The sequence below is a fragment of the Petaurus breviceps genome, unplaced genomic scaffold, assembly GCF_028583685.1.
Source record: "Petaurus breviceps papuanus isolate PSGF00001 unplaced genomic scaffold, PetGlider_PUasm1.0 98, whole genome shotgun sequence".
Classification (NCBI taxonomy): Eukaryota; Metazoa; Chordata; class Mammalia; order Diprotodontia; family Petauridae; genus Petaurus; species Petaurus breviceps.
In genome coordinates, this window is record NW_027187460.1 from 62,750,346 (window position 1) to 62,777,217 (window position 26,872).

Sequence of the window (26,872 nt, forward strand, 5' to 3'; positions counted from 1 at the left end):
GGAGAAAAGGAAATTTTGACAAGATATAATACTGGAAAACAGGAATAAGTGGACTTTTTTCTTAATATGGCAAATAGCATTTATCTAAAACCAATAGCCAGAACTATGTGAAAGAGGGGTAAACTAAAGGTCTTTCTAGTAATATCAGGAGTAAAGCAAAGCATCTATTATTTATACTATTTAATATAGTGCTAGAAATGCTAACTATAGCAATAATACAAGAAAAAGAAATAGAGGAAATAAGCAGAAGAGGAAACAAAATTATTGCTTTTTGCAGATGATATGCAGGTTTACTTAGAGAATCCAAGATAGTCAACTAAAAATTTATTGAAACAGTAATGATAGCACATTGGCTTTTTGTGACACCATTTTGGAGTTTCCTTGGCAAAGATAATACTCTAGTTTGCCATTTCCTTCTTCAGCTCATTTTACAGATGAGGAAACTGAGGTAAACAGGGATACTTGCCCAGGGTCACACAGCTAGAAAGTATCTGAGGCTGGATTTGAGCTCAGGAAAATGAGTCTTCCTGACTCCAGGGCTGGCATTTTATCCACTGCACAACCTAGCTGCTTTCTAACTTTAGAAATGCACATCAGCTCTGAGGTTCCACCTCACTTCAAATTGTCAAAGTTGATGAAAAAGGAAAAAAAAACAGGCGCATTATTGCATTGTGAGTGGAGCTTTGGACTAGTCATGTATTAAGCACTGGGGATACAAAGGAGGGCAAAAGACAGTCCCTGTCCTCAAGGAGCTCATAATCTAATGGTAGAGGAAACAAGTCAATAAATATGTACACACAAGCTATAGACAGGATAAATAGGAAATAATGAACAGAAGGAAGACACTAGAATTAAGAGGGGTCAGGTCCTCCCAACTCCAGATCCAGTTCTCTATTTTCTGTGACACCTAGCTCTGGTGACTGTAATTAGTATCCTATTGGATGTTCAGGAGTCATTTCTTAGTAATATGTTTTAATCTCTCCATGGGTCCCTACAAAAGAGAAGGGGTCAATCTTATTCCAGACAAGGTCCAACATTTAGCCATACTATGGCCTCACTCTCCCAGAGCAAGTTTAGCCACATCTCCCTCTCAGAGTACTCCAAATATCCCTAAGAGGTTGGAGGTGTCTTTCTCTAGTGCTATCAGGTGTACCATCATTCAGGGCAGTCCCTCCAATGTTAACCACCAATGACTTAACAACCCAGTTCCATTTAATAAATTAACGTTGCATGGCATATTATATAAGTACTTAAAGGAAAATCTAATCAAAGTTCAAATTAATGTAAAGTCTGTAGCTTTAGCATGCCCCTTCCAGATTCATACAAGTCAGATTATTTTAAAAAGTAAAAATAAGGATTAATAGCTACTAACTAGGAGTTGTAAAGAGCACTTTTTTTTTTTTCAATTTTGCTTGGCACTTTTGCAAAAGTTGGCTCTGTCCTGGAACATCAAGAACTCAAACAAATACAGAAAAGCAGCAATATTAAACACATTCTTAGGAGATGCAGTGCAATAAAAAGCATAGTTAAGAGAAATTTGAAGAGTTTCTTAAGACAAGTGAAGATTACATAAGAGTCCTAAAAATAAGGTAAAAAAACAAAGCATAAAACCAATAATAATTACATCGAATAAATTGAAAACAATGAGATAGTATACCAAAATTTATAAGGAAAATTGATATCTCTAATATTTACATAAACAAAAGAAAAGATTCATGGATGGAGCATGCAACTAAATAAAAGAAATTCAACAAATTAAAACACCCAAATAAAAATAGGTAGTACTTCTGAAAATCCAAGAAAAGATGAACAAATTAAAACAAACTACTAAAATGATAAACAGCTAATAAAGATAGTTGTTAACATTTAAATGGTGCTTACTGTGTCCTTTACAATTATTATTTATTTGATCCTTACAACAACCTTGGGAGGTAAATGCTATTATTACTTTCATTTTATGGATAATAAAATTGAAGCAAACAGAGGTTCAGTAACTTGCCCAGGTTCACACAAGTGTCTGAGGTTGGATTTGAGCATAGGACTTCTTGACTCCAGGCTCAGAACTTAATCTAGTGTGCCACCTAGCTAAATGAAGATATTTTAAAAATATCAGTAAAAGAGATAAATGAGAGAGACAGAGAGAGAGAGAGAGAGAGAGAGAGAGAAGAAATGGTGAGTGAGAGTACAAGAGAGAAGAGTTTGCCAGCATCAAAAATGAAAAAGTTAATTTACAATAGTTAAAAGAAGAAATAAGAAAATTGTCAGAAATAATAATTGTCAAGAAAAGATCAATTATGTGCCAACAAAACGGAAAATTTGCAAGAGTTTTGTTTTTCTTTCCCTTTCCAATGGGGGAAGAGGCAGGTGGGAGAGAAACCAGATTTTTGTTAATTGAAAAAAATAAAATTTAATGTTTAAAAATGTCTATGCAGGAGGTAATGAAAGCCTAAACTAAGTTGGTGACTGGGTGAGAAGATGTTGGAAATAAAAGATGGGGAGAAATAGAAATGACATTTAGAAAAAGATTCGTTAATGATTTTTTACTTTCCTTTTTGAGCAGGACCAATGACATCACAGGGTGTCTTGACTAGTGCATGGAATTGGGTTTAAATGAAGCAGACTTGTACAAAATTGTCAGCCTCACTCTGTCTTACTGAGTCATCCAAGTCCAGTAGCAAGATAAAGTCAGGGTAACTGAAAATGGCCTAGGATGCATTGGATGACCCTGGCATCTTCAATGATTGACCAAATGTCAATGTCTGCCTGTTTTAGCTGCCTTCATGCCATTGAAACAAATTGTCCTCATCTACCCATTCCAGCAGGGGAAGTCTTTATATGCTTGGGGTAGACACCACCCTAACTCACTAATAGATTTGAGGTCTGTAGTTACCCTCAACCTGGTTTAGCCCATCTACGGAGGTGATTTTATCATGCTGTATTTACTACACATGCTACAGTTTCTTGCAGCCACGGGTAAGAGCTGACTGCTGGGTAGCTTGGTTAATGTACAGTCAGAGAGAGCAAGGACTGAAGGAAAATGCTGAGGTAACTGCACAAATGGTACCTGTGACAGAATTAGGGAAATTCAGAAGAGGAGGGTAGATTTGGAGGAAAAGATAATGAGTTCTGTTTTGGGGTCACATAGTCATCATTCTTGACTCCAGAGAAGTGATAGTAAAACATAGTTGTGCCTCTTAACAAAGATGTGATGGAGTAAGGAATGGGATGAGGTTTGTTAGAAGTGACCAAAGTGCTGGTTTGTTTTGCTAGTAACTCTACTTTTTTACTAGGGAAGGTTCTAAAGGGGCTGACATAGGTTATTGGGAAGTGGCAGTTTGAAGCAGAAATCTATTTAAATAATAATTCCAGGATTCATATGCATCACTTTCATCTTTGAAATAATGACTTTTGGGACACCCTGGATAATGTGTGATCTATCGATGACATAAGGTACAACATTATTTTTATTAGGTGGAGCTAGTGAAACAAGATCGACAGCTGGACTCCTTGTACTTTAGAAAGCTACAAGCTATACATAAAGAGGCTGTTTCCAAGAAGGAAGAGGTAAGACAAGTCCCTCCTTACACAAACAGATTTTTTTCTCCTGACTAGTTAGCACTTTGTATATCCGGAAAAGAAACTGAAAACAAGTTTTGCTAAAACAATATTTTGATTTATTGATCTTCATTTACCAGTCACACGGCTATTGATTTAACCCCACAGTAGAAAAATTAAATAGATGATCTGTTTTAGATTTCTCCCCTGGCAGGGACCAGACAGCTGAGATTTTTATCCAGAAATGAGTTTGTTTTAATGCTGTTGTTCAGTCTTTAAAGCAGCCACATTTTCTACCCATTTTAAGTTCAGGAAGGAGCTAGGAATTCTCCCATATGGAAAGGGAAGTGTTTGATTGACAAAAGTAATAAGGAATTTAAAAGTGACAAGGAATTGACAGTGTCTGGGGGGGGGGGGGGGCGGGGGTGGAAAGATGAATGAATTGAGTATTTTTATTGTTTATTATTTTGTTATTTATTAGCGTGTTTTATAAAATTGCATCCTTCAGAATAGTCATCTTAATACATAAGCCCTGGATTGTTTAAGCATTACATAATAATAGCCAACTTTCATATAGTACTTTAAGTTTGCAAAGTCCTCTACATAGGTTATCTTGTTTGATCCTAACAATAGCCCTGTGATGTAGGTAACTTTTTAAATCACCATTTTACAGACAAGGAACCTGAGACTGAGAAAGATTTGAACTCATTTCTTCCTAACTCCTACTCCAGCACTCTATGCATTGTACCACATTTCTGCCTCTAATTAATTATGTTAATTGATGCGTTGGAAAATGTTGCATAAAACTATAACAGTATCATACAGGAATGTCAACCTTCAGATCAACAATATGAATTTAAAGCATTTCTGTCAAAATTATTCTCCCTAGTAAGAGAAAGCTGGGTTTAAAACTTAGTCTGTATTGTGTTTTTTTTTAATCATGGTGCTACTTTTCTTTATGGGAGGAGTTCAACTTCCAGAAAACTTACCTTTCCCCACTCTTCTACATACATAACCACAAATTGTTCTTTGAAATTCTGGGCTGTGATCTTGTGCTTTCAAAAGATATTATTCATAGTTTTTCCTGCCTACTGGATTGACAACTAAGTTCTCCTATTGACTTGCTTTGAGCGAATAATTAACTTTTGACTCTGTTTCTCCATTATCAATTGAGAGTAGAGATTGTTCCATTTTTTGTATTTGTTGTATCCTTATCTCCTGGCACCAGGCCTGACAATATCATAAGCACTAGATAATTGCTTGCTGACTGACATATTGATTGATTGTGAAAATAGGAAAATAAATTTGTGCTCTGAGATAGATATTTGTAAAAAATGCTTGACATTTAGTAGAAAATGTTCCTATTTATGTTACAACAACTTCTTTGTATTACCTTAGGAAGCTGTACCTGATTTACCGGTCCCTTATATTCCTAAAGAAACACAACTTTGGAATAAAGTTCCTGAGGAATTTAGACATCTTAACTTTAATTATCTGGTTAACAACAAGCTGGAATTTGAACATTTCCGCCAGTTTCTTGCTTCTCATTCTGCTAGGTATGTGATGTTTACCATTTATAAATCTGATATTCTTTTCTAATCTGCTTCTAATTGTATACATTTCACTTATCCTTTGATTCTGAAATTTGCCTTTGTCCAAACCCAGAAGTATCATGCTAAATTCCTAAGAACTGCTGAACATAATTTTTAGAAATGGCTCTATATACATTTTAGGTTTCAGATTTGGGTTTAACATTTAAAAAAAACAAAAAGATTGATTGTTTAAAATCTAATTTAAGTAAAAATATGATGAATTATTTTGGCATTGACTACTTTTGAAACAATGACTTTGTCCCCTTTTTGTGTTTTCCTTCTGTTATGCTCTGTTGTATAGGTATGAAATTGTTTCTGGGAAGACAAGGTTACCTTGTCACAAGAGTGTACCTATTCTAAGATTTCAGTAATATAATATTTTTTCTTAAAGAATTGAAAATTAATTTAATTTCTCATGCAGTGAGGCATGTTTCATACATGTGATGCTACATTTGTGTGTGCAACTGAATATAAAAAAAACAAATATTAAAGCTTTACACGAGAACTAAGAACTTTCAATATATTTGTTTAGTGTAGACTGAGCCATAATCACTTGCTGATGAGTCCATTTGTGTTTAGTAGAAAATGACTTCTGAGTGTAGAATTTGACTCTAGCAGTCAGTGATAGTTCCTGATGCTCATTCATATGCATATATTTGATCAAACTGTTCTTTTGTTATGGTAGAATTTTCCCTTCTTTCTAGTGAGAATTGTCCTTAATCTAACACACAGATGAAATATAACATGTTTTTTTAAAAATTATTTACAACTGTTAAAGTACTACGGAAATGTAATCTGTTTATATTATATTTATGTGGGCCAGAAAAAAACATTGTTTTATCAATAATTTATCATTAATGGATTTTACTAATAAGTTCATTATTGATATAGTATTAATAAGTTAATAGTATCAACAATGCCATTAATATAATATTAATAAGTTAATAATTGTTAATGAGTTAACAATTATTTTTATATTGGATCGATTTGAATCATTGGTTTATAAATGCCAAGATGCCATTATTGACTTTGTAGAAGTGTTTTGAATGTCTTTTTTTTTTTTTTTGCCTTTTGGAGGGCAATTGGGGTTAAGTAACTTGCCCAAGCTTACACGTAGTTTTGTGTGTGTGTGTGTGTGTGGGGGGGGGGGTTTTAAGTGTCTGAGGCCAGAACCGAACTGCGGTCTTCCTGACTCTGGGGTCGGTGCTTTACTCACTTGGCCACCTAGCACCCCTTGAATGTCTTTTTCAATAAATGGTGTTATAGCTTCCGGTTGTAGCAGCAAGCACCCCAAGCGCGTCCTCAGGGTTTGCTGCCCATACAGGTTCTTGGATCTGCTTTGGTTTTTTTTTTTTTAAAGCAAAACTTGCTCAAGGTTACACGGCCAGGTGTTTCTGGGCGGGTGCTAAATGTCTGAGCCTGGGATTCGATCTCCAGGTGTTTTCAACACTGGAGCCGGTGCTCTTACTCGCTGTGCTACCTGGCCACCCCTTGGATCTGCTTTGTTAAAGGAAAGCAACTCAAAATGGGTTAACAAGCTTACTTTAATCAGTCAGACATGTATCGTTTACCTTGTTCAGGGGAAAAAGGTCAGCACCCCAAACTTCAAAATATACAGACAGAATTATCAAGACATTAACAGATCAAGTAGACAGCTTTCCAAACTGTCCAACCATTACATCCATACCCAGTCAACATCTGGGTTTTCACATCTGGGTTTTTCAAAGCTGGGGGACTCTCAATAACGGCTTCCCATAATTCAGATCAAATCACAGAACACTTCTCAAAGTGAGTCCCAAAACAAAGCTACACATCAGGGCTTATATAGCCTTCTCCTGGCTCAGAGAATGTAACAACCTTATTGACTCACTGGCCAATCAAGAAGTATCTACTGAAAAACAAGCCTCCCTCCCCAGGCTTCAGGTGCATTTTAGCCTAGGGGCAGGGAAGATCTTCCAAATTTGCATTCCCATTACACTGGTTCTTTGTTATTGTCATATATTTACAAAATAGTTACTAAGGTAACTATTCTAAGGTAAAGTAGAGTTTGGTGCATAGTCATTGATGGTAACTTTCCAGCTAGTGATCAGATCCAACAATTTTGACCCAGCCAGTTGCATAATTTATCATAATTAGTCATGGACATCTGCCTTCTAAATGCTTTCAAAATAACGACTTGTTCAGCAGAAATGGAATTAGTAAGCACTTAAAAATGCTTTCTTCAGGCATTCACTTGTGTTTTATATGTCCTTTTGTAGTATGGACCTCATGTGCTGGACCGACATTGAGCAGTTCAGAAGAATCCTTCACCAGGATAAAAAACAAAGAGAGGCAAAATCTATAGATATTAAAAACAAATACCTTAACAAGAAATACTTCTTCGGACCCAATAGTCCAGCTACAAAAGAGCAACAAGATGAGGTATCAGTATTTCAAAATAGAAGTTTCCAAGCTAAAATTTTATTCCTACCTGGACATGATCTAGATTTTCTGTGATTTGCTTATTTCTCTTATTTACTCGATAGACATTTCTGAGAGAGTTTATTTCTTATGGCTGTTTAGTCATGTTGCTTAATTAAGTTCCCTCCATTACTTTTTCTTTAAAGGTCTTGTTTAAAAAAGCATTGCCATTAGAGAAGAAAGTAAAATCCCCCCCCCCCCCCCCCCCCCCAATCTAAGCTTTCTCATCCTATGTTCTTCTCATCCCTGAGATTCCTGCAAATCCTGCACAGGAGCTCCTCCCAACATCAGGGGACACTTCTTCTAGATCTCCTGACACTGTGTGAATACCAATACACCAAGCAAACAAACTTCTTTGCTTACCCCTCCCTCTCATTGCAATGCTGCCTCACCTCCTTTTCCCGTCAATGTTTCTCTAGTAAGAGATACATACATCTTTCATGCTATTTCTCCTGTGCAATTGCTTTGACAAAGATAATTGCATTTTTGTCTTTGTACTCTTCATTTCAACCTCCAACCCTTCTATGCCTCAGTACTTTCTCAGGATGTCACTCCTATGCAGGAGTGTTCCAGAGCCAGCTCCAAACACCTGCTGCTTGTTAACTTCTCAATGTGAGCATTTATGTCTTGGAAATAAGCAAGATGCAAAGCAGGGCTTGGTTTATTGTTTTATTGATTATCTAGATTTAAGAAAATATTAATGAATCAGATTAAGCTTAAAAGTGAGAAATATGTACATTTTTGAGAGATGGTTGTTAAATATTTATTAGCACATCCCTGCCCCAATATTTATTTCACTTTCCTTCCTTATCTTGTAGCTGTGTTTACAGGTCCTATGTAGTTAATTTCATAACAACAGAGTTAAATGAATCACACTATTGTTTAACATTTTTAATTCTTGACCAGCTGAAGGGAATTTTTTTTTAATTTGATGGAATCAGTCTCTTCATCCAAGATCCTACAAGACTGGAGAACATCACCTGTATAACATGCTACACCTGAAAAGTTCAGAGAGGGAAAGTTGTCAGCATCCTCTCAGACCTACTTAGTGAGACAAATGCTGAGACTAATTTTTATTTACAGACTACAGTACCTTTTAGCAACAGTAAATATCTCCTTATTGACATTTCCTTTTTTTTAAGATAATGCAGTTAGGTGGTGGCTGGGGAATGATTCTTCATGAGCAGCTGGCCTCACCTGTTCTGCTGGAAATTCAAAAATGTGTCCAAAGAAGGCTAGAAAACATGTGGTTGCCCTTGTTCCTATCAAGTGAACAGTATGCAGCACGTCAAAAAATAAAGGTAAGAGAAGGGACACACTCTCTGGTGCAGTGATGACTGTGTTTAAATGGTGAGTATCATTTTGGTTGTTGTTCAATCTTTTCAGTCATGCCCAACTCTCCGTGACCCCATTTGGGGTTTTCTTGGCAAAGATACTGAAGTGTTTTCCATTTCGTTCTCCAGCTCATTTTACAAATGAGGAAACTGAGGTAAATAAGGTTAAGTGACTTGTCCAGGTTCACACAACTAGTAAATATCTGAGGCTGGATTTGAACTCGGATCTTCCTGACCTTTGCCATCTACTTGCATCATACTCAGTATTAACTGGTAGGAATTTCAAAGTACCATCCTCTTTACTGAACTGACAAAACATTTTGAAGACAAACTACCAGGAAATGCTGCTAGCCTTCTGAGTTAATTAAGGAAATCAGCTAAAGCAGAGAAGGGAAATTAGAATTTGAAAATTACGGAGTCATAAAGCTGTTTCATGTTAAAAAGGCAGTGATGATGTTGACCCCTTTCTGACTGTTTCATTTCACATTCCAAAGACGAAATTATTCCATCTACCTAGCCTCTCTCTTAATGCCGCTAAGCCAAAGGTGTCAAACACACATCCCTATGTCACCCTTCTGAATCCAGGCTGAATCACATTAAAACAAAATTGGGAAATATTTAACAAAATAAATGAAAATACAATAAAATATAGATCATATATTCTAAAACTAAGTCAATATACAGCCCTCAAGGATATTTTGATATAAATTAGTGGCCTCTATTTCTATTTGATTTGACACCACTGCTCTAAGCAATCTCTAGGACCATTTACTTAATTTCTGTACTATAATTTACTATAGTAATTTTCATGTGACCCATCACATAAACAACAATGATGGTCTAGAAGATATTCTACCATGTTAGCAATGACTGTTTTTTACAACTAATGGCAGTTTGGAGATTTGCTGTGATTTGCCTGATATGTGGAAGTTGGCTGGAAACTGTCAACTTAGCAGTCAGAAGACAGAATCCCAGCTCTGTCACTTACTAGTCAGGTGACTGTATAGTATTTTTACCTCTTTAAGGTTCAGTTTCTTCACTGTAAAATGGAAACAATAGTACACACTATCTATCTCACCGTTGAGATGGATGTTGAGAGGATCAAATGAAATAATGGGCATAAATAATAAGCTCTATAAACATTGAAGAACACTGACTATATCAATGTTGGCCATTATTTTTTTATTAATATAATAGTTATTACATAAATAAAAATAATAATTTTTGAACCAACCAACATACTATAAGGATTGGAATTCTTTGGTTAAGACATAGCTCAAAATATGAGGAAGAAAGTTATCTGTGTTCTGGGTAACCCTAGTTAAACCAGGGCTCAGTTGTGTCAGTATGACTAATTGAAGACTGAAAAATTCTTAGCTATGTATGTGTATTCCTGATTGCAAACAACCAGTTTGAATAGTCTTTTTTAGGATCAGCCAATCTGGTGACTTGACCAGTTGCTTTATCATCATCATATAGACACAACTGGAGTAGATAGGCAGATGTCCAAGAGGGAGTGAAAAACCATGATTAAGCTGTAAGAAACGTGGGGCATTGTAAACCCAACCTTTTTTCATTTGTTACTGTGATCTCCTAACTTCTGTTCTCCATAAAAGTTCTTGAGTATCCCTTTCTGGTATCGACAGACATTACCCTGGGTTCTTGAAGGTTGTTCAGACTCATAGGTTGTACCAAGTTTGAAGTGTGGTCATAGTGACAGACTTTGCCTGCTACTATTCAAGGAGCAGTTCAATATGGAGAAAGAAGGCCCCTGTTGTGTTGACTTTTTGGCCATGGCAACCTATGAAATGGACAAAAATATAAAGGGTCCTAAGACCACATGCCTATCTCCATAGTGAAATTAATGGAAAATGAGGGTAGAAGGTAATAAGAATCACATCTTTCTTAAGCTATTTATAAACATTAACTTAACTGTTGATACACTTACTGATTTATCTTTGACCAACAACAAAAAAAAGAGTTAATAAATTATTGGAGGAACTGAAACAGATCCATGTCGACAGTTTGTAATATATTTAGAGAAGACAAACAAGTTACAGCTAACTGGAAAGCTGGCTCTCATCAAGAAGCTATATTAAGTTGGTTTCTTTATGTGCCCAAAAGCAACAAGGACCGTCATTCTGTGGCATACTTGGTGCTGTGCTGCAGAAAAGCCTTGGTCTCTCTGGCTATCTGTTCCTTAACATCTCCTCTGCCTGCCTGGTACCCCCTCTGTTTTCTATGCTGTTTCGCTGGAACAACACTCCTCTACTCCTCCCACATACCCAAATCTGGAAATTTCCAAACTTGGAATATTCAAGGCTAGCAACTCTGTTTGGATGTTAATTGCCTGTGACTTCAGGGAGAGTGCCCAAATCCAGCCTTACCAAGCAGGAAGCCTCCCTATAAAAAACATCAGAACAGTTCTTTTCCTGAATCAATCATCAGTCTAGCCCCAATCCTGAAGCTATCTGAGATGCCCTGAAACATGGACTCATTAGTCCTAAATCATCATAAGACTACCTTTTCCTGAAATGTCCTAAAGACCATCCATCATGCCCAGTGCTCCCTAATGACTTACCTGATTGTATCCCTTTCCTTTCCCTTTGGTAAGCACTAAATAACTTTTTTTTTTTTCATTGTGAGGGAGTTTAATGGACTACCTTAGTTTGGAAGCATTGATCCTGGCCCCAGGGTAAAAACGAAGTTAGTGATCTACCCTGGTGCCTTTCTATCATTGTCCTTGTCCACCACTCTTTTGGATTGTCTCCAGTTAAACCACATGACCTTTCCTTTGGGACCTTCATTAAAACATACCAAAGAAAATGGCCTTTTGCTTTCAGCCAGGACTGACTCATCTAATTTTGCATGAAATTTCTTAGTCCCAGCAATGAACCTCTGACACTTGGTCATCTTTCCTTGTGGTACTTGGGAGCATAAGCAAAGAGACCAAAATTGCAACATCATGATGAAGATGATAACTCACATTTACATAATATTTTGAACGTTTACAAAGTACTTGCACCAGAGGGATGAAAGTAAAAATAATTGTGACATAGTAATGATGATAACTTAATTTACAAAATATTTTAAAGGTTTACAAAATACTTGCACTTGAGGCAAGTGGGTTCAGGTAGCAGATAAAGTATTAAACTTGGAGGCAAGAAGACCTGAGTTTAAATCCTGTTTGCAGGCATTTAATATCTGTGTGGCCTTGGCAAGTAACCTAACCTCTCAGTTTCCTCATCTGTAAAATGGGCATAATAGTAGCACTGATCTCACAGAGTTATTGGGAGAATCAAATGAGATCACATATGTAAAACACTTTGTAAACCTTAAAACACTACGTAAATATTGTTATCTTGCAGCAGAGTATAAAGAAGTAAGACATTCTAATGGTAAATTGGGTTTCTAAACAAAGTTGTCATGTATGCCTTTATATTCGGTGACAATGAAAATCTGGGTATAGGGAAGGAAGTTGAAAATTATGATTTGGAGTCAAGAAATGAAAAAAGACCAAAGGCTTATAGACTTCTAAGAAGTTCCATACCTGCAAGCTTTTTAAGAAAAAAGAAGTGAAAGGAAAGTGTTAGATGTAGCAAACACCAAGGAATATCACAAGAGATGAAATAGACAATATCTTTACAAAACAAAATAACTTTACTAAATTACTTCAGATTCAGTTGTCTTTTAGGTACATGATTGAATCATTGACTAATTAGATCAAAGGTCACAATCATTACCAAAATTTTTTTTAAAGATAAGAAGAAATGGCATGCAGTTATAGCCATTCCAAACCAGCCTGTTTAAACAAACTCCTCAAGTTGGAAAATGATAAACAATGAAGAAACCATACTTGTGGGTTGTTACACAAGGCAGTCACGGTAATGAAGAGCCCTAAAGCAGGACTTCTTATGCTTTTTCAACTTACAATCCCTTCAGCGCTTCTTAACGTGTGGGTTCTGACCCACAGTTTTAAGAAGCACTGCAAGAACCCAAAACCACCCCTGCCAGGAAACATTTGATCTCCTTTCTAAGAAGAGAAAAATGGTAGACAAGATTATGCTAGTTTAGAATACAAACTTATTTGCAAAACATCATGGAGGAGGAGGATCAAAGAATACAAGAAATTTTGACTCACAAAACAGTAAATAGCAATTGAGAAGAAAATGAAATCTTGTAGAACCTCTAATTCAGAATTTCTCAAGAGCATTTGTGCATTTACTAGAAGGAGTACAACAAAGAAATGTGAGATGGAACAGTTCTGCAAGCATTTTTTATTGATTCTCCATTCTCATCAGTGATGGGAGGAGGCAGCTAGGTTGTACCAGTGGATAGCATGGAGGCAGAAAGTTCTGAGTTTCAATGCAGCTTCAGATACCTACTAGATGTGTGACCCTGGGGAAGTCCCTTCACCTCTGTTTGCCTCGATTTCCTTATCTGTAAAGTAGGGATAATAATAGCACTGGGAGGTTCAAATGAGATGACAATTGTAAAGCACTTAGCACAGTGTCTGGCACATAGTAAGCACTATGTAAATGTTAGCTATTATTGTTGTTGTTAGTAGAAGAACCATATTGGACTTCATCACCTCAATATTCAGGGTACTGTATGAGGAAGTGGTAAATTCAGCAATGCCACTGGGCTTAAACAAATATACAGAAGTTTGTTGGAGGGAACACAAGCTTAACGCTAATAAATTTCAAGGTATCTCAAAAAAGAAAAAGTTCCAAAGACTGTAAACAATTATATATTATATATGTATGTATGTACATATATCTGTGTCTATATATACTATCATCCACCATCCATAGGCCTACTTTCTTATCTCTAGAAAATTTTTGTGTGAAAGGTTTTTGTAGATGATGAATATATAAGGACAATGGGCAAGTCTTTTGCAAACAGTTTTCTACAGCAAACTACATCTTCAAAGTCACACGACTGACTGAGGAACATATAGAATATAAGGTCCCCCAGTGTCTATGGCTTTTTTGTAACAAAAAGTCATTTGACTTGGTAGAGCAAAATGGACTCTTAAAGACTTTCCTCAAGCAAGGGTTAACACATTTGTTAAATCAACAAGTTAAGACAACATTTAAGTACCTACTGTGTGCCATATGCTAAATGCACACAAGATACCATGACAGTTGCAACTGCAGAGTTAACTTTCTTCAATAATTTGATGAGTAGTAACATCAAGAGAGGCATTAAGTGGGAATTCTATGTTTAGCAGAGGTATCTGCAATTATAATTGAAAATAAGCTGCATAAAATTCCAAACAAAGAGGGATTCCTTGTGAGCACTGAGATTCTCCAGATGTTCCTGTGACTTTAGAACCCAGAACACTATAATGTCTTCAGAATAAGCTCTAGTCACTTAAAAGAGATCAGCCTAGCTGTTCACATTAGGAAAAAAAATTGTGATGAAGAATACGTATTACACAGATTATGGCATGTAGTTGAATGGAAAGTCTGTTGAGTTAATTCAGTTCTATGTCTACCTTGGACAGACACTGAAAATGGTCAGTGAACTGGGCCCAGAACTGCCTAGGAGAAGATCAGGCATTAAATTTAGTGAATCATTGATATCCAGCTTCTTGTTGTTACTAAAGCATATGCTTTTTACAACACTATTGTCCATCCAAAACCAAAAAACATCTTCCCAGTGATTCTGTGTGGCTTTGCCATAGAAAATGATAATTTCAGAAGAATCAAACTGCAAGAGATTCAAAGGGAAAGATGCATGTAAGAAAGGTGTAAAAAGGCTGTTTCATATGAAAGGCAGCATCAAGGAAGATCTTGGTTCAAATCTCCACTCAGACAACTGTATCTCAGTTTTCCTCTCTATAGAATGAAAAGATTGGATTCAATAACTTCTAAGACCCTTTCTGGCTTTAAATTAATGACTCGATGCTTTGCATGTTAGAACTGGCAAAAAAAAAAAAAAACAATCAAAACATCGAGCACTTGAATTACCAGAACAGTAGAAGCTTCTGTTATATAACTAGTGAGGGATGTTGGCTCCACTGTATGAAGGCAGCAGTGATACAGAGAATTAAAGGAACCATAGACAAACTTCTAGCTCATTTAATAGATTCTCTGTGAAAGAAAGTTGTGAACAAGAATCAAAGGATGAGAATTTGCAACAGAAAGAATGTTCCCGCACCACAGATATAGAATAGGCAGTGTGGATAGAGATCTGGATTTGGTCAAGAAGGCTGGAGTTCAGATCCTGCCTCTGATCCTCATCTGAAAAACTAGAGACAAGTCCTCTGGTACCTTCCTCCCAGGGCTATTGGGAGAGTCAGATATGATAATGTATATGTACTTTGTAAGCTTTAAAGAACTATTTAAATAAATATTAGCTATTATTGTCTGTTTCTTTACTATTACTCTTCTCTCTATTTTGTGTTCTGTAATTTTCATGGAAAATACCTTTTAAATATATAAAGGTTGGTATGATGTCATCAGGGTGTAGGAAGGGTCATAGAAAAAGAGACTGCTAGGTCTCCTCCCTATCGGGACCTAGGTTTGGAAAAGCATCTTGAAACCTGAAGGGGCTGCCAGGAAGCTGAGATCCATCTTGGTGGGTGAATAAGAAATCATGTGGTTATAAGATTCAGAAAGAGTGTTGCCTCCCATAATACCACAGTATACATAATTAATGAATTGATTCTATGTTTAATCTACATTTAGTTGCAGATGGAAGATATAGCTGAAGATGTTATACTCAAGAAACATGGAGAGAAAATTGGGGTCTGGAAGGCAAGTACTGTACTTTCTTTCTTAGAAAATTCATTCTTTCTGTTAGATTACTATTTTTCAGTGCCGTCATGCTTTGAAGACTCCTACTGGAAACACAACTCTCTTGGTACAAAGACCAAAATTGTCAACATCTTAACTTATTATTAACTGATTATTATTAGCTGATTAAAGAAGTCTGAGGAGTGTTGACACTATAGTAAGCTCTTCATCCCAGCATAGTCATTGGAATATATATCAATAAAAGTAGTTTCCTTTCAAACAAACATAAAAGAGAAAGTAGAATATGCAATGAAATCAACCGATTAAATTATCTCACAAAATCACTTTGGTTTAGGATTATATTTTAGCATTATCAGAGTTAAGATAAATATCATTTTAATAATGATTAAAATCATGTATCTCATCTGAGATATGCTAATTTTGCATCTTAAAGAGCAAGAAATCTTTTCAGCAATACAATGACCTAAGACAATTCCAAAAGACTCATGATGGAAACTGCTATCCACAGCCAGAAAAAGAACTATGGAGTCTGAATGCAAATCTTTTTTGTTTGTTTTTCTCTTTCTTGTGGTTTTCCCCTTTTATTCCGATTCTTCTTTCACAACATGACTAATGTGGAAATATATTTAATATGGTTGTACATGTATAGCCTATATCAGATTGCGTGCCATCTTAGGGGAGGGGGGAGGGAAGGGAGGGAGTGAGAACAAAATTTGGCACTCAAAACTTTATAAAAGTGATTGTTGAAAACCATCTTTATGTGTAATTAGAAAAAATTTAAAAAAAATATTAAGTAGGGGGAAAAGAGCATGAAAAAAATCAAGACTTGTTGCCAGAATGAAAATTTGTGCATAATTATCCATTGTCTTAGTAAAACCAAGCAAAAGAGTAGGAAAGTGTGTGAAGGAATCAGTATCTTCCATCAGTAATTAGAGTGAGGGCATTGGTTCCTCTATCACTGAGAAGCTGCTTGTGAGAGAAACCCAAGTATCAGCCCTGGAGAATTGTAACATTTCCTGTGTGTCTGTTTTTCCGTGTGTGTGTGTGTGTGTGTGTGTGTGTGTGTGTTCCTGGGAAAATATTGTTTATGAAATCATTCAACAAGCTACCTGAGATTCAAGGTATGAGTACATAGAAGACTCATACACAATGACAGCGCTGTGTCACAAGGTCAGTAACAGCTGCATCCTTGACGACATTTTCTGAGCCTTTTTCTGTACAAAGATGTGCTTTTGTCAAAGGTCTTGGGACCCTGATACATTCTACCTTCTAGTGGTTTCACTGCAATAATTCAAATTAGAACCCAGTGATTCACTCATGGAAAAATCCTCCACCACTTTAAAGCCCCTAAAGCCAGGGACATCTACTTGGTTATCCAGTCTCTAATTCCTTCTTGACCTAATCAAAGAGATGCTTACCTCATAAAAAGATCACGGGGCATAAATCATCTTGTTCACACATTTAAAACATCATACTGTGACCATTCTTACTCTTAACACCTTTTAATTTCATTCATTGAAGTGAAGGTGGAATCTCATCCTTGGATATTTAGAAAGACTTCAAATAGATTCTCATCATAGTATGATAATATGATATAAACCACAAAAATGGAATTATTCTGAAACTCCAGTATATTTTTCCTATTAAAATTTTAATATTTTCTCAACAAGATTGCATTTTTGTAAAATTTTAAAAGATTTTTTTATTTAAATATTGAGTTACTTGAAATCATCCAGTGGCCAAGGACTTTGACATATTATTGGGGGGGAAAAGCAACCACATGAATTTTGGCATGTTTGCAATAAATTAAAAAGGAAGACAAAAGGAAATTGAAATTAAGTGGAAGAATGGTTAGCAGGTTCTCCTTGGAGAGATAATGGCTTTCTTGGAGTTAACTTCATTTGTTGCCAAAGAACAACAGGAAACATTTCACAGGAAACTCATTTTACCTTGAAGTTTTTATGATGAACACACATAAAATGACCATTATGAAAATAATTCAGTTTAACCATCAGTATCTGTTTTAAATAATGAAAAAGTTGAGACAATCTGTGAAGAACTTGACGAGATATACCAAGCCAAGCCAACATATATTCTGAATCTCTGATTTCAATAAAAAAAATGAGCATAGGAGAGATTAGTGGAAAAATAGGTTGGAAAATATGTTTCAAGTTTCAGTAACAAAAGAGAGAACAAAGGCTTATAGACAACTTGGAAGACTCATGCCTCTGTGTTGTGATTATTTTCCTCAAGAAGACAATCTGAAGACATTGGACATGGCAAGCATTGAACAGCACCACATGTGCACATGAAATGAATTATTTCTTAACAGGCAGGAAATTATAACTTATTGACATAGGATTCATGTTAGAATCATCTATCTCTGTGTAGTTACACCATCAGCTAGTTATATCAGAGATCAGAATCAGTGCTAAAGGGGAAAAAATTATGAGAAGACACTGCATACAGTTACATTAGCTAGAATTTGAACTATTCAAACAAGTTCTTGACATCCAAAATATGGGAGGTAATAAAAGGTAAAGATATTGATCGTTATTATCTCTGTTTCTTACAAAAGTTCTGGTTATATAAATTTTGGAGGAACAAAGTATTCTTTTTAAAAATTTTTCTCCTTAATGAAGCTTTGAGTAGAAAGATAATACTTCTAAAATTATTGGATATTAAATATAAGACCTGACCTTGGAATTAGGAATTCCAGATTCCCTAGCATGTTCTAGCTATGTGACCTTCGGTGAGGCATTTAAGCTCTTAGTCCTCCAGGCAAATCTCTAAAAGAAGTGAAGATTACCTGATCATCTGCATCGATAAGAATGAATTTCCCTACATTGATAAAAAAATCCAGAAATTTCCCTACATTAATGAAAACCCAAAACTATCTCATACAGAAGAGGCAAGGGAAAATGGTTACAATGGAGGGGAAGAATAGGAAGGCAAAAGGGAATGGGTCAATTTTATTCGCATTGAATTTGGCTTGAGGAGGGAATGAAATAAACACTAAATAGGGTATCTCACCCTCCAGGAGAGTAGGGGGGGAAGGGAATGAGAGGGGGGGATGATGGAAGGGAGGGCAGGCTGGGGGGGGAGGGAAGTTGGAAGCACCCACTTTTGAAAAGGGACAGGATCCAAGTAGAGAATAGAACAAGTGGGAGGTGAGATAGGAGGGAGGGAAATATAGTCAGTCTTTTACAATGTATCTACTATGTTATTGTTTTGCATTAGTCACACATGTACAACCTATACTGAACTGCTTATCTTCCTAGTAAGGGTGGGTGACAAGGAAGGAAGGGAATGAATCTTGAATTGAAAGTTTTAAAATCAAATATTCAAATATATATATGTATGTGTGTATATATACTATTAGTAAACATATATATGTATGTGTGTATATATATATATACTATTATATACTGTTAATATTAAAATATTAACACATGTAATTGGGAAATAAGATATACGGGCACTGGGGCATAGAGATCCACTGGAAAAGTTGAAAGGGATATGGGAGAAAATATGGGAGAGAGCAGATTGGAGGAGGGGATATCCTGTGGGACTGCTATTTTGGGGCAGTGGGTAGGGGAAAAATGGGTAGAAAATTTATAACTCAAAATCTGGCAAAAATGAATGATGTAAATCAGAAGTTAATAAAGCATTAGAAAAATATAGTATAAATTAATGAAAACCCAAATCCAGATTTAAATCTCATTAAAATAGCAATGCTAATAGCTTAGAGACATAGCCACTAACTTGAATTTTTATATTTCTTAACTTCCAAGTATACTCAAAATGTCCATTTCAGGATCAGAATGTTAACCCTTACAGATTCTTTACTATTTTTCCTTTAATAAAATTAAAGAATCTTAGAGCTGAAACTGATTTTAAAAGGTCTCTTAATCCTTCCTCTGGTTTTAAGGAATCATTAAAATTAAACTCTCCTAGAATAAGTATCTTTTAAAAATAATTTATTATTTACTTTTTGACATTCTTTTAAAAATTTTAGTTCCAGATTCACTCCCTCCCAAACCTTCTCCACCCACTGAGAAGGCAAACAATATGAAATAAAATATGCATGTGAAATCATGCAAAACATATTTCCATATCACCTATATTGTGGGGGGGGGGGGAAGCAAAAAAAAGTGAGGAAATTATACTTCAATTTGCACTCAAAGTTCATCAGTTCTCTCTCTGGAAGTAGAGAGCATTTTTTTCATCATGAGTCCTTTGGAATTATCTTGGATCACTGTATCGATCAGAATAAGCAAGTCTTTTTCAGTGATCATCATTACAACATTGTGGTTACTGTGTACAATGTTCTCCTAGTTCTCACTTCACTTTGCATCAGTTCATATAGGTCTTGCCATATTTTGTTTGGTTTGGTTTTCTGAAACCACTGTCCTATCATTTCTTATAGCACAATAGTACTCCATCACAGTCATATGCAATAGCTTGTACAGCCATTCCCCAACTGATGAGCATCCCCTAAGTTTCCAACTCTTTGCCACCAAAAAAAGGAGAATGCTATAAGTATTTTTGTACATATGCATCCTTGTCCCTTTTTCTTTTATCTCTCTGGGGTACAGACCTAGTAGTGGTATTGCTAGTCAAAGGGTACACAATGTTTTATAGCCCTTTGGGCATAGTTCAAGATTCTTCTCCAGAATGGTTGGACTAATGAACTTGTCCAGCAACACATAATTAATGTACCTATTTCCCCTCATCCCCTCCAGCATTTGTTATTTCTGATAGGGGTGAGGTGGTATCTAAGAGTTGTTTTAATTTGCCTTTTTCTAATCAAGAATGATTCATAGCATTTTTTCATATAATTATAGGTAACTTTGATTTCTTCTGAAAACTCCCTGTTCATATCCTTTAATTATTTATCAACTGGGAAATGGCTCTTCTTTTTATACATTTGACTCCATTTCCTATATATTTGAGAAATGAGGCCTTTATCAGAGAAACTTGCTATAAATTTGTAAAGCCACACATGAGCAGCTTTCCAGAGGACTGCTGCAGTGAACAGTTTTCAAGGTTCTGATTACATAGCATAGTGAACTCTATTTATTCAATAACAAATCAGAGTAAAACATTTATAGAAAAATCAAGGTATAGCATTCACAATGATACAACTTATCACAGAAAATCAAAATACAGTATTCACCATGTCACAACTTAACAACTTATCACTAAAATGGCCAAATTAGTTTTAAACAAAGTACATTCAGTTGCTCAATCACAAAATCCTTAATTCAATCACAAAATACAAAAGTCAAAGTTTTACACCCCTAGGTCATAGTAAATCATAATCTTCTCAGTCAGTACACAGTATCCAAGTCAAGTCTTCTTTCAGCTTGAGTCTAAGCTGGCTCTCAGCTTCCATGGTTCTTCTTCCATGGTCCCAGCTCCAACTGTCACCTGGGTCCAAAGGCAGGCAACTCCCATGGGGTTCCTTGTCCAGTTCTTCATCCAGTTCCATTCCATATTGAAGTTCACAGTGTCCAGTCCACCTCAAGTCCTTCACACTTCCTGCTTCTGGGAAGACAAAGCTTGACAGAGCCACAATATTATTCATGCACATTGCTGGCACCATCATCAATTCACTATTTGCCTGTGAAATCAACTCAGACCCACCAACAAGGTCTGAGAACTCAACACAAACCATCAACATAGAGATCAACACAGACCCACAAACAGGGTCCAAGAGGTCAGCACAAATCATCAGTAAAGTCCCAGGACATCCAAAACCCTCCTCCAGGGCTTCTGTAAACATACAACCTGAAAATCCTCTTTCAGGGCTTCCAGTAAGGTCCCAGGGCTTCTGTACAAAGTATCACAAAGAAACATCAACACAGAGCAGAAAAACAGAGTGCTGGGATACCACAAGTCTTCTCTTTCTTGACTTTGCCACCACAAGAGTCCTCTTCTCAGTTCTGCTGTCTCTAGCCTGGAAATTCTCCTCATATATGGTCATTAGCTCCTCTCCTTCCTGTTGCAGTAGTTCATGAGTTCTAGGGTTCACAAGTTGTGGGGTTCATATGTTCTGTTTCTTAGCAAACTTGATACAAGACTCAAAAGAAACTTGAACTGACACAAGGTGTTAATTCAATAGCTGAAACAAGGTGTGAACTACTTCTGTGCTTGCCATTACAAATTTTTTTTTTATATTACTTCATTATCTATGGTACCTGTTAGCAAAATGTATTATCCCTGATTATCTCTTTCTATTAGGTTTTATTTTTGCTTTTGTTTTGTCTGAGATCATGATGGCCACCCCTGCCTTCTTCACTTCGGCTGAAGCATAATGGATTCTATTCCAGCCTTTTACTTCAGCTCTGTGTGTGTCTGTTTCAAGTGTGTCTCTTATAACCAATATAGTGTTAGATTCTGGTTTCTAATCCATTCTGCTATCTGCTTTGGTTTTATGGGTGAGTTCATCTCATTCATATTCATAGTTATGATCACTAACTGTATATCTCCCTCCATATCATTTTCTTCTCTTTATTTTTCTTTCTCTTTCCCTGTTTTTCCTGTCCCTCCTCAAAAGTCTATTTTGCTTCTAACCACTACCTCCCTAATTGCCCTCCCACTCTACATCTCCCCCCTCCCAATATATCTTATCTCCTTCTCCTCCTATCTCCCTACTGGGTAAGATTTATTTCTATATGCAACTGAGTGTGTGTGTGAGAGAGAGACACACACAGACAGACAGACAGACAGAGATAGTGTTCTCTCTTTGAACAAATTTGGATGAAAGTGAGATTCAAGCACTGAATCCAGCCATTATCCCCTTCACTCTAAAAGCTCTGCCTTGCATGCCTCCTTTATGAAAGAAAATCTGTCCCAATCTACCTCTCCCTTCCCCTTTCTCCCAATGCATTCCTTTCTCTCACCCCTACATTTTTTTTTTGGAGATCATCCCAACATAATGGACTCATATCCATGCCCTCTATACAGATTCCTTCTAACTTCTCCAATAATGATAACTTCTTCAAAGTTACATGTATCCTCTTACCATATAGCAATGTAAATAGTTTAACACCATTGAATCCCTTACATTTGCTGTTTCATATTTAAGTTTTTATGAGGCTGTTTGAATATCAGATTTTCTAATCAGCTTTGGTTTTTTATTTTCCTTGCCTGTTCTATTTTCATTACTCTTTTTAAAATAATTATTTTATTTTTTACAATTACATGTAAAGACAATTTTTAACATTTATTTTTTAAATAAAATTTTCAGTTCCAAATTTTCCCCATCCCTTCCCTAAAATGGCAAGCAGTTTAATATATGTTATATATGTGCAATCATGTAAAATTTATTTCCATATTAGTCATTCTGTGAAAAAAGAAATAGGACAAAATGAAAAAAAAACTGAAAAAATAAAGTGAAAATAATATGCTTCAATCTGCATTCAGACTCCATCAGTTCCTTCTCTAGATGTGGATAGCATTTTCCATCATGAGTTTTGGAATTGTCTTGGATCATTGTATTGCTGTGAAGCAGCTCTAGTCTTTTTTTATTAGGAATGCTAGGAAGTCCTCAATTTTCTTATATATTCATTTTTCCCGCTGAAAGATTATACTCAGTTTTACTGGGTAGGTTATTCTAAGTTGTAATCCTATCTCCTTTGTCCTCTAGACTGTCATATTCTAAGCCCTCTGCTCCTTTAATGTGGAAACTTCTAAATCTTGTGTGATCTTGACTGTGGCTTCATGATATATGAATTGTATCTTTCTGACTGTTTTCTACTTGACCTGAGAACTCTGGAATTTGGTCATAATATTGCTGGGAGTTTTCATCTTGGGATCTCTTTCAGGAGGTGACTAGTGGATTCTTACAATTTCTGCTTTACCTCCTGAATCTAAGATATTAGGGCAGTTTTCTTTTATAATTTCTTGAAATATGTCTAAGTTCTTTTTTTGGACATGACTTTCAGGTAGTTCAATAATTCTTAAATTATCTCTCCTCAATTTATTTTCCAGGACAGTTGTTTTTCTGGTGATATATGTCATGTTTTCTTCTATTTTTTTTTAAATTCTTTCTACTTTTTATTGTTTCTTAAAATCTCATGGAGTCATTAGCTCCCCTTGCCCAATTCTAAGTTTTAAGGAATTATTTTCTTTGGTGGGCTTTTGGGCCTCTTTTTTTCCATTTGGCCAACTCTGCTTTGAAAAGCCTTCTTTTCTTCAGTGAATTTTTGTGACTCTTTTACTATTTTACCTACTCTTTTACAATTTTAAGATGTGACTTTTTTCAGTATTTTTTGTGCTTCTTTTACCAAACTGTTAATGATCTTTTCGTAATTTTCTAGTATCATTCTCGTTTTTTCCCCTATTTTTACTTCTACCATTCATATCTCTTTCTTTAATGTTTTCAGGAATTCTTGCTGACCTTGGGTCCAATTAGCATTTTTCTCTGAGGCTTTGCTTGTTGTGATTTTCTTTTTCTTTTCTTTCTTTCTTTCTTTCTTTCTTTCTTTCTTTCTTTCTTTCTTTCTTTCTTTCTTTCTTTCTTTCTTTCTTTCTTTCTTTCTTTCTTTCTCTCTTTCTCTCTTTCTCTCTTTCTCTCTTTCTCTCTTTCTTTCTTTCTTTCTTTCTTTCTTTCTTTCTTTCTTTCTTTCTTTCTTTCTTTCTTTCTTCCTTTCTTCCTTTTTGAGGGGGGAAGGCAAGGCAATTGGGGTTAAGTGACTTTCCCAAGGTCACACGGCCAATAAGTGTGTCAAATGTCTGAGGCTGGATTTGAACTCAGGTCCTCCTGACTCCAGGGCTGGTGCTGTATTCACTGTGCCACCTAGCTACCCCACTTGTAGCTATTTTCACATTGTTGTCTTCACTCAAGTCTATGTATTGGACTTCCTTTCCACAATAGTAGCTTTTTTATGGTCAAGTCCTTTTTTAGTTATTTAGTCATTTTCCCATCTATTTCCTCACTTTAAACTTTTTGTAAAAATTGAGCTCTGCTCTCCTAGGGGTGGGGAGGCACCATACCAAATATCAGGTATTTTTGTGCTACAGTTTTAAAGGCTAGTTCTGGATGTCTGCAAGTTTTTGGTGTTTCAAAGGTAATGTTATCATGGGAGATAGCAGAAATCACATGATTATCTCAATAGATGCAGAAAAGGCTTTTGACAAAGTACAACATCCATTCATATTAAAAACAGTAGAAAGTATAGGAATTAATGGAGCTTTCCTTAAAATAATAAGTAGCATCTATTTAAAGCCATCAGCAAGTACTATATGTAATGGGGATAAGCTAAAAGCATTTCCAATAAGATCAGGGGTGAAACAAGGGTGTGCTATCATCTGTCTTATTCAATCTGGTACTAGAAATGTTAGCAGTAGCAATTAGAGAAGAAAAAGATATCAAAGGAATCAAATTAGGCAAAGAAGAGACCAAGTTATCACTCTTTGTGGATGATATGATGATATACTTAGAGAATCCTAAAGAATCAAGTAAAAAGCTACTTGAGACAATAAATAAATTTGGCAAAGTAGCAGGATATAAAGTAAACCCACATAAATCCTCAGCATTCCTGTATATTTCTAATGAAATCCAACAGCAAGAGATAGAAAGAGAAATCCCATTTAAAGTTACTGTAGACATTATAAAATATTTGGGAATCTACCTGCCAAAACAAACCAAGGACCTATATGAACACAACTACAAAACACTTTTCACACAAATAAAGTCAGATCTAACTAAGTGGAAAAACATCAATTGCTCATGGCTGGGTCGAACTAATATAATAAAAATGACAATTTTACCTAAGTGAAATTATATATTTAGGGTCATACCAATCAATTTACCAAAAAAATTACTTTATAGACCTAGAAAAAAATAGTAACAAAATTCATTTAGAAGAACAAAAGGTCCAGAATATCAAGGGTATTAATGAAAAGAAATGCTAGGGAAGGAGGCCTAGCTATACCATATTTTAATCTGTGTTATAAAATGGCAGTCATCAAAACTACCTGGTACTGGCTGAGGAATAGAGCAGTGGATCAATGGAATAGATTGGGTACATAAGACTCAGCAGTCAATGACTATAATTATCTGCTCTTTGATAAACCCAAAGACCCCAGTTTTTGGTATAAGAACTCACTATTTGACAAAAACTGCTGGTAAAACTGGAATATAGTATGGCAGAAACTGGGCATAGACCACTATCTAATACCATATACCAAAATTAAGTCTAAATGGGTGTGTGATCTAGGTATAAAGGATGATACTGTAACCAATCTAGGAAAGTAAGGAATAGTTTACCTGTCAGATTTATGGAGAGGGGAAGATTTCATGACTAAACAAGAATTAGAGAGCATTATAACATACAAAATGGATAACTTTGATTACATGAAACTGAAAAGCTTCTGTACAAACAAAACCAATGTAACCAAGATTAAGAGGGAAGTGGGAAATTGGGAAAGAATTTCTACAACTAATGTCTCTGATAAAGGCCTCATTTCTAAAATATACAGAGAATTGAGTCAAATCTATAAAAATACAAGTCATTCCCCAATTGATAAATGGTCAAAGGATATGAACAGACAGTACTCACAGGAAGAAATTAAAGATATCTATAAGCATATGAAAAAATGCTCTAAATAACTATTGATTAGAGAAATGCAAATCAAAACAACTCTGAGGTACCACATCTTACCGGTCAGATTGGCTAAGATGACAAAACAGAAAAATGATAAATGCTGGAAAGGATGTGGAAAAATTGGAACACTAATGCGTTGCTGGTGGAGTTGTGAACTGATCCAGCCATTCTGGAGAGCAATCTGGAACTATGCCCAAAGGGCTATAAGTAATTTCATATACTTTGACCCAGCAATACCACTTCTAGGGTTGTATCCCAAAGAGATCACAGAAGCAGGAGGAAGACCCATATGTACAAAAAATATTTATAGCAGCTCTTTTTGTGGTGGCAAAGAATTGGAAATTAAGGGGATGCCCATCAATTGGAGAATGGCTGAAAAAGTTGTGGTATATGAATATAATGGAATACTATTGCGCCATAAGAAACGAAGAGCAGATGGACTTCATATCTACCTGGAGAGGCTTATACGAACTTATGCTGAGAAGAGCAGAACCAGGAAAAATTTGTACACAATTACAGTTACAACGTATGTGTGACAACCAACTTTGATA

At 35.8% G+C, this 26,872-nt stretch overlaps 1 protein-coding gene across 1 annotated transcript in view; it reads left to right on the top strand.

Moving 5' to 3' along the window:
- Positions 1-26,872, top strand: part of RGS22 (regulator of G protein signaling 22) — a 183,483-nt gene that overhangs the window by 125,045 nt on the left and 31,566 nt on the right. The window contains exons 16-20 of the mRNA XM_069081333.1: positions 3,472-3,564; positions 4,954-5,111; positions 7,406-7,568; positions 8,750-8,908; positions 15,637-15,705. Of these exons, the coding sequence (XP_068937434.1) occupies positions 3,472-3,564; positions 4,954-5,111; positions 7,406-7,568; positions 8,750-8,908; positions 15,637-15,705 (642 nt within the window). The remainder of the gene's footprint in view (positions 1-3,471; positions 3,565-4,953; positions 5,112-7,405; positions 7,569-8,749; positions 8,909-15,636; positions 15,706-26,872) is intronic.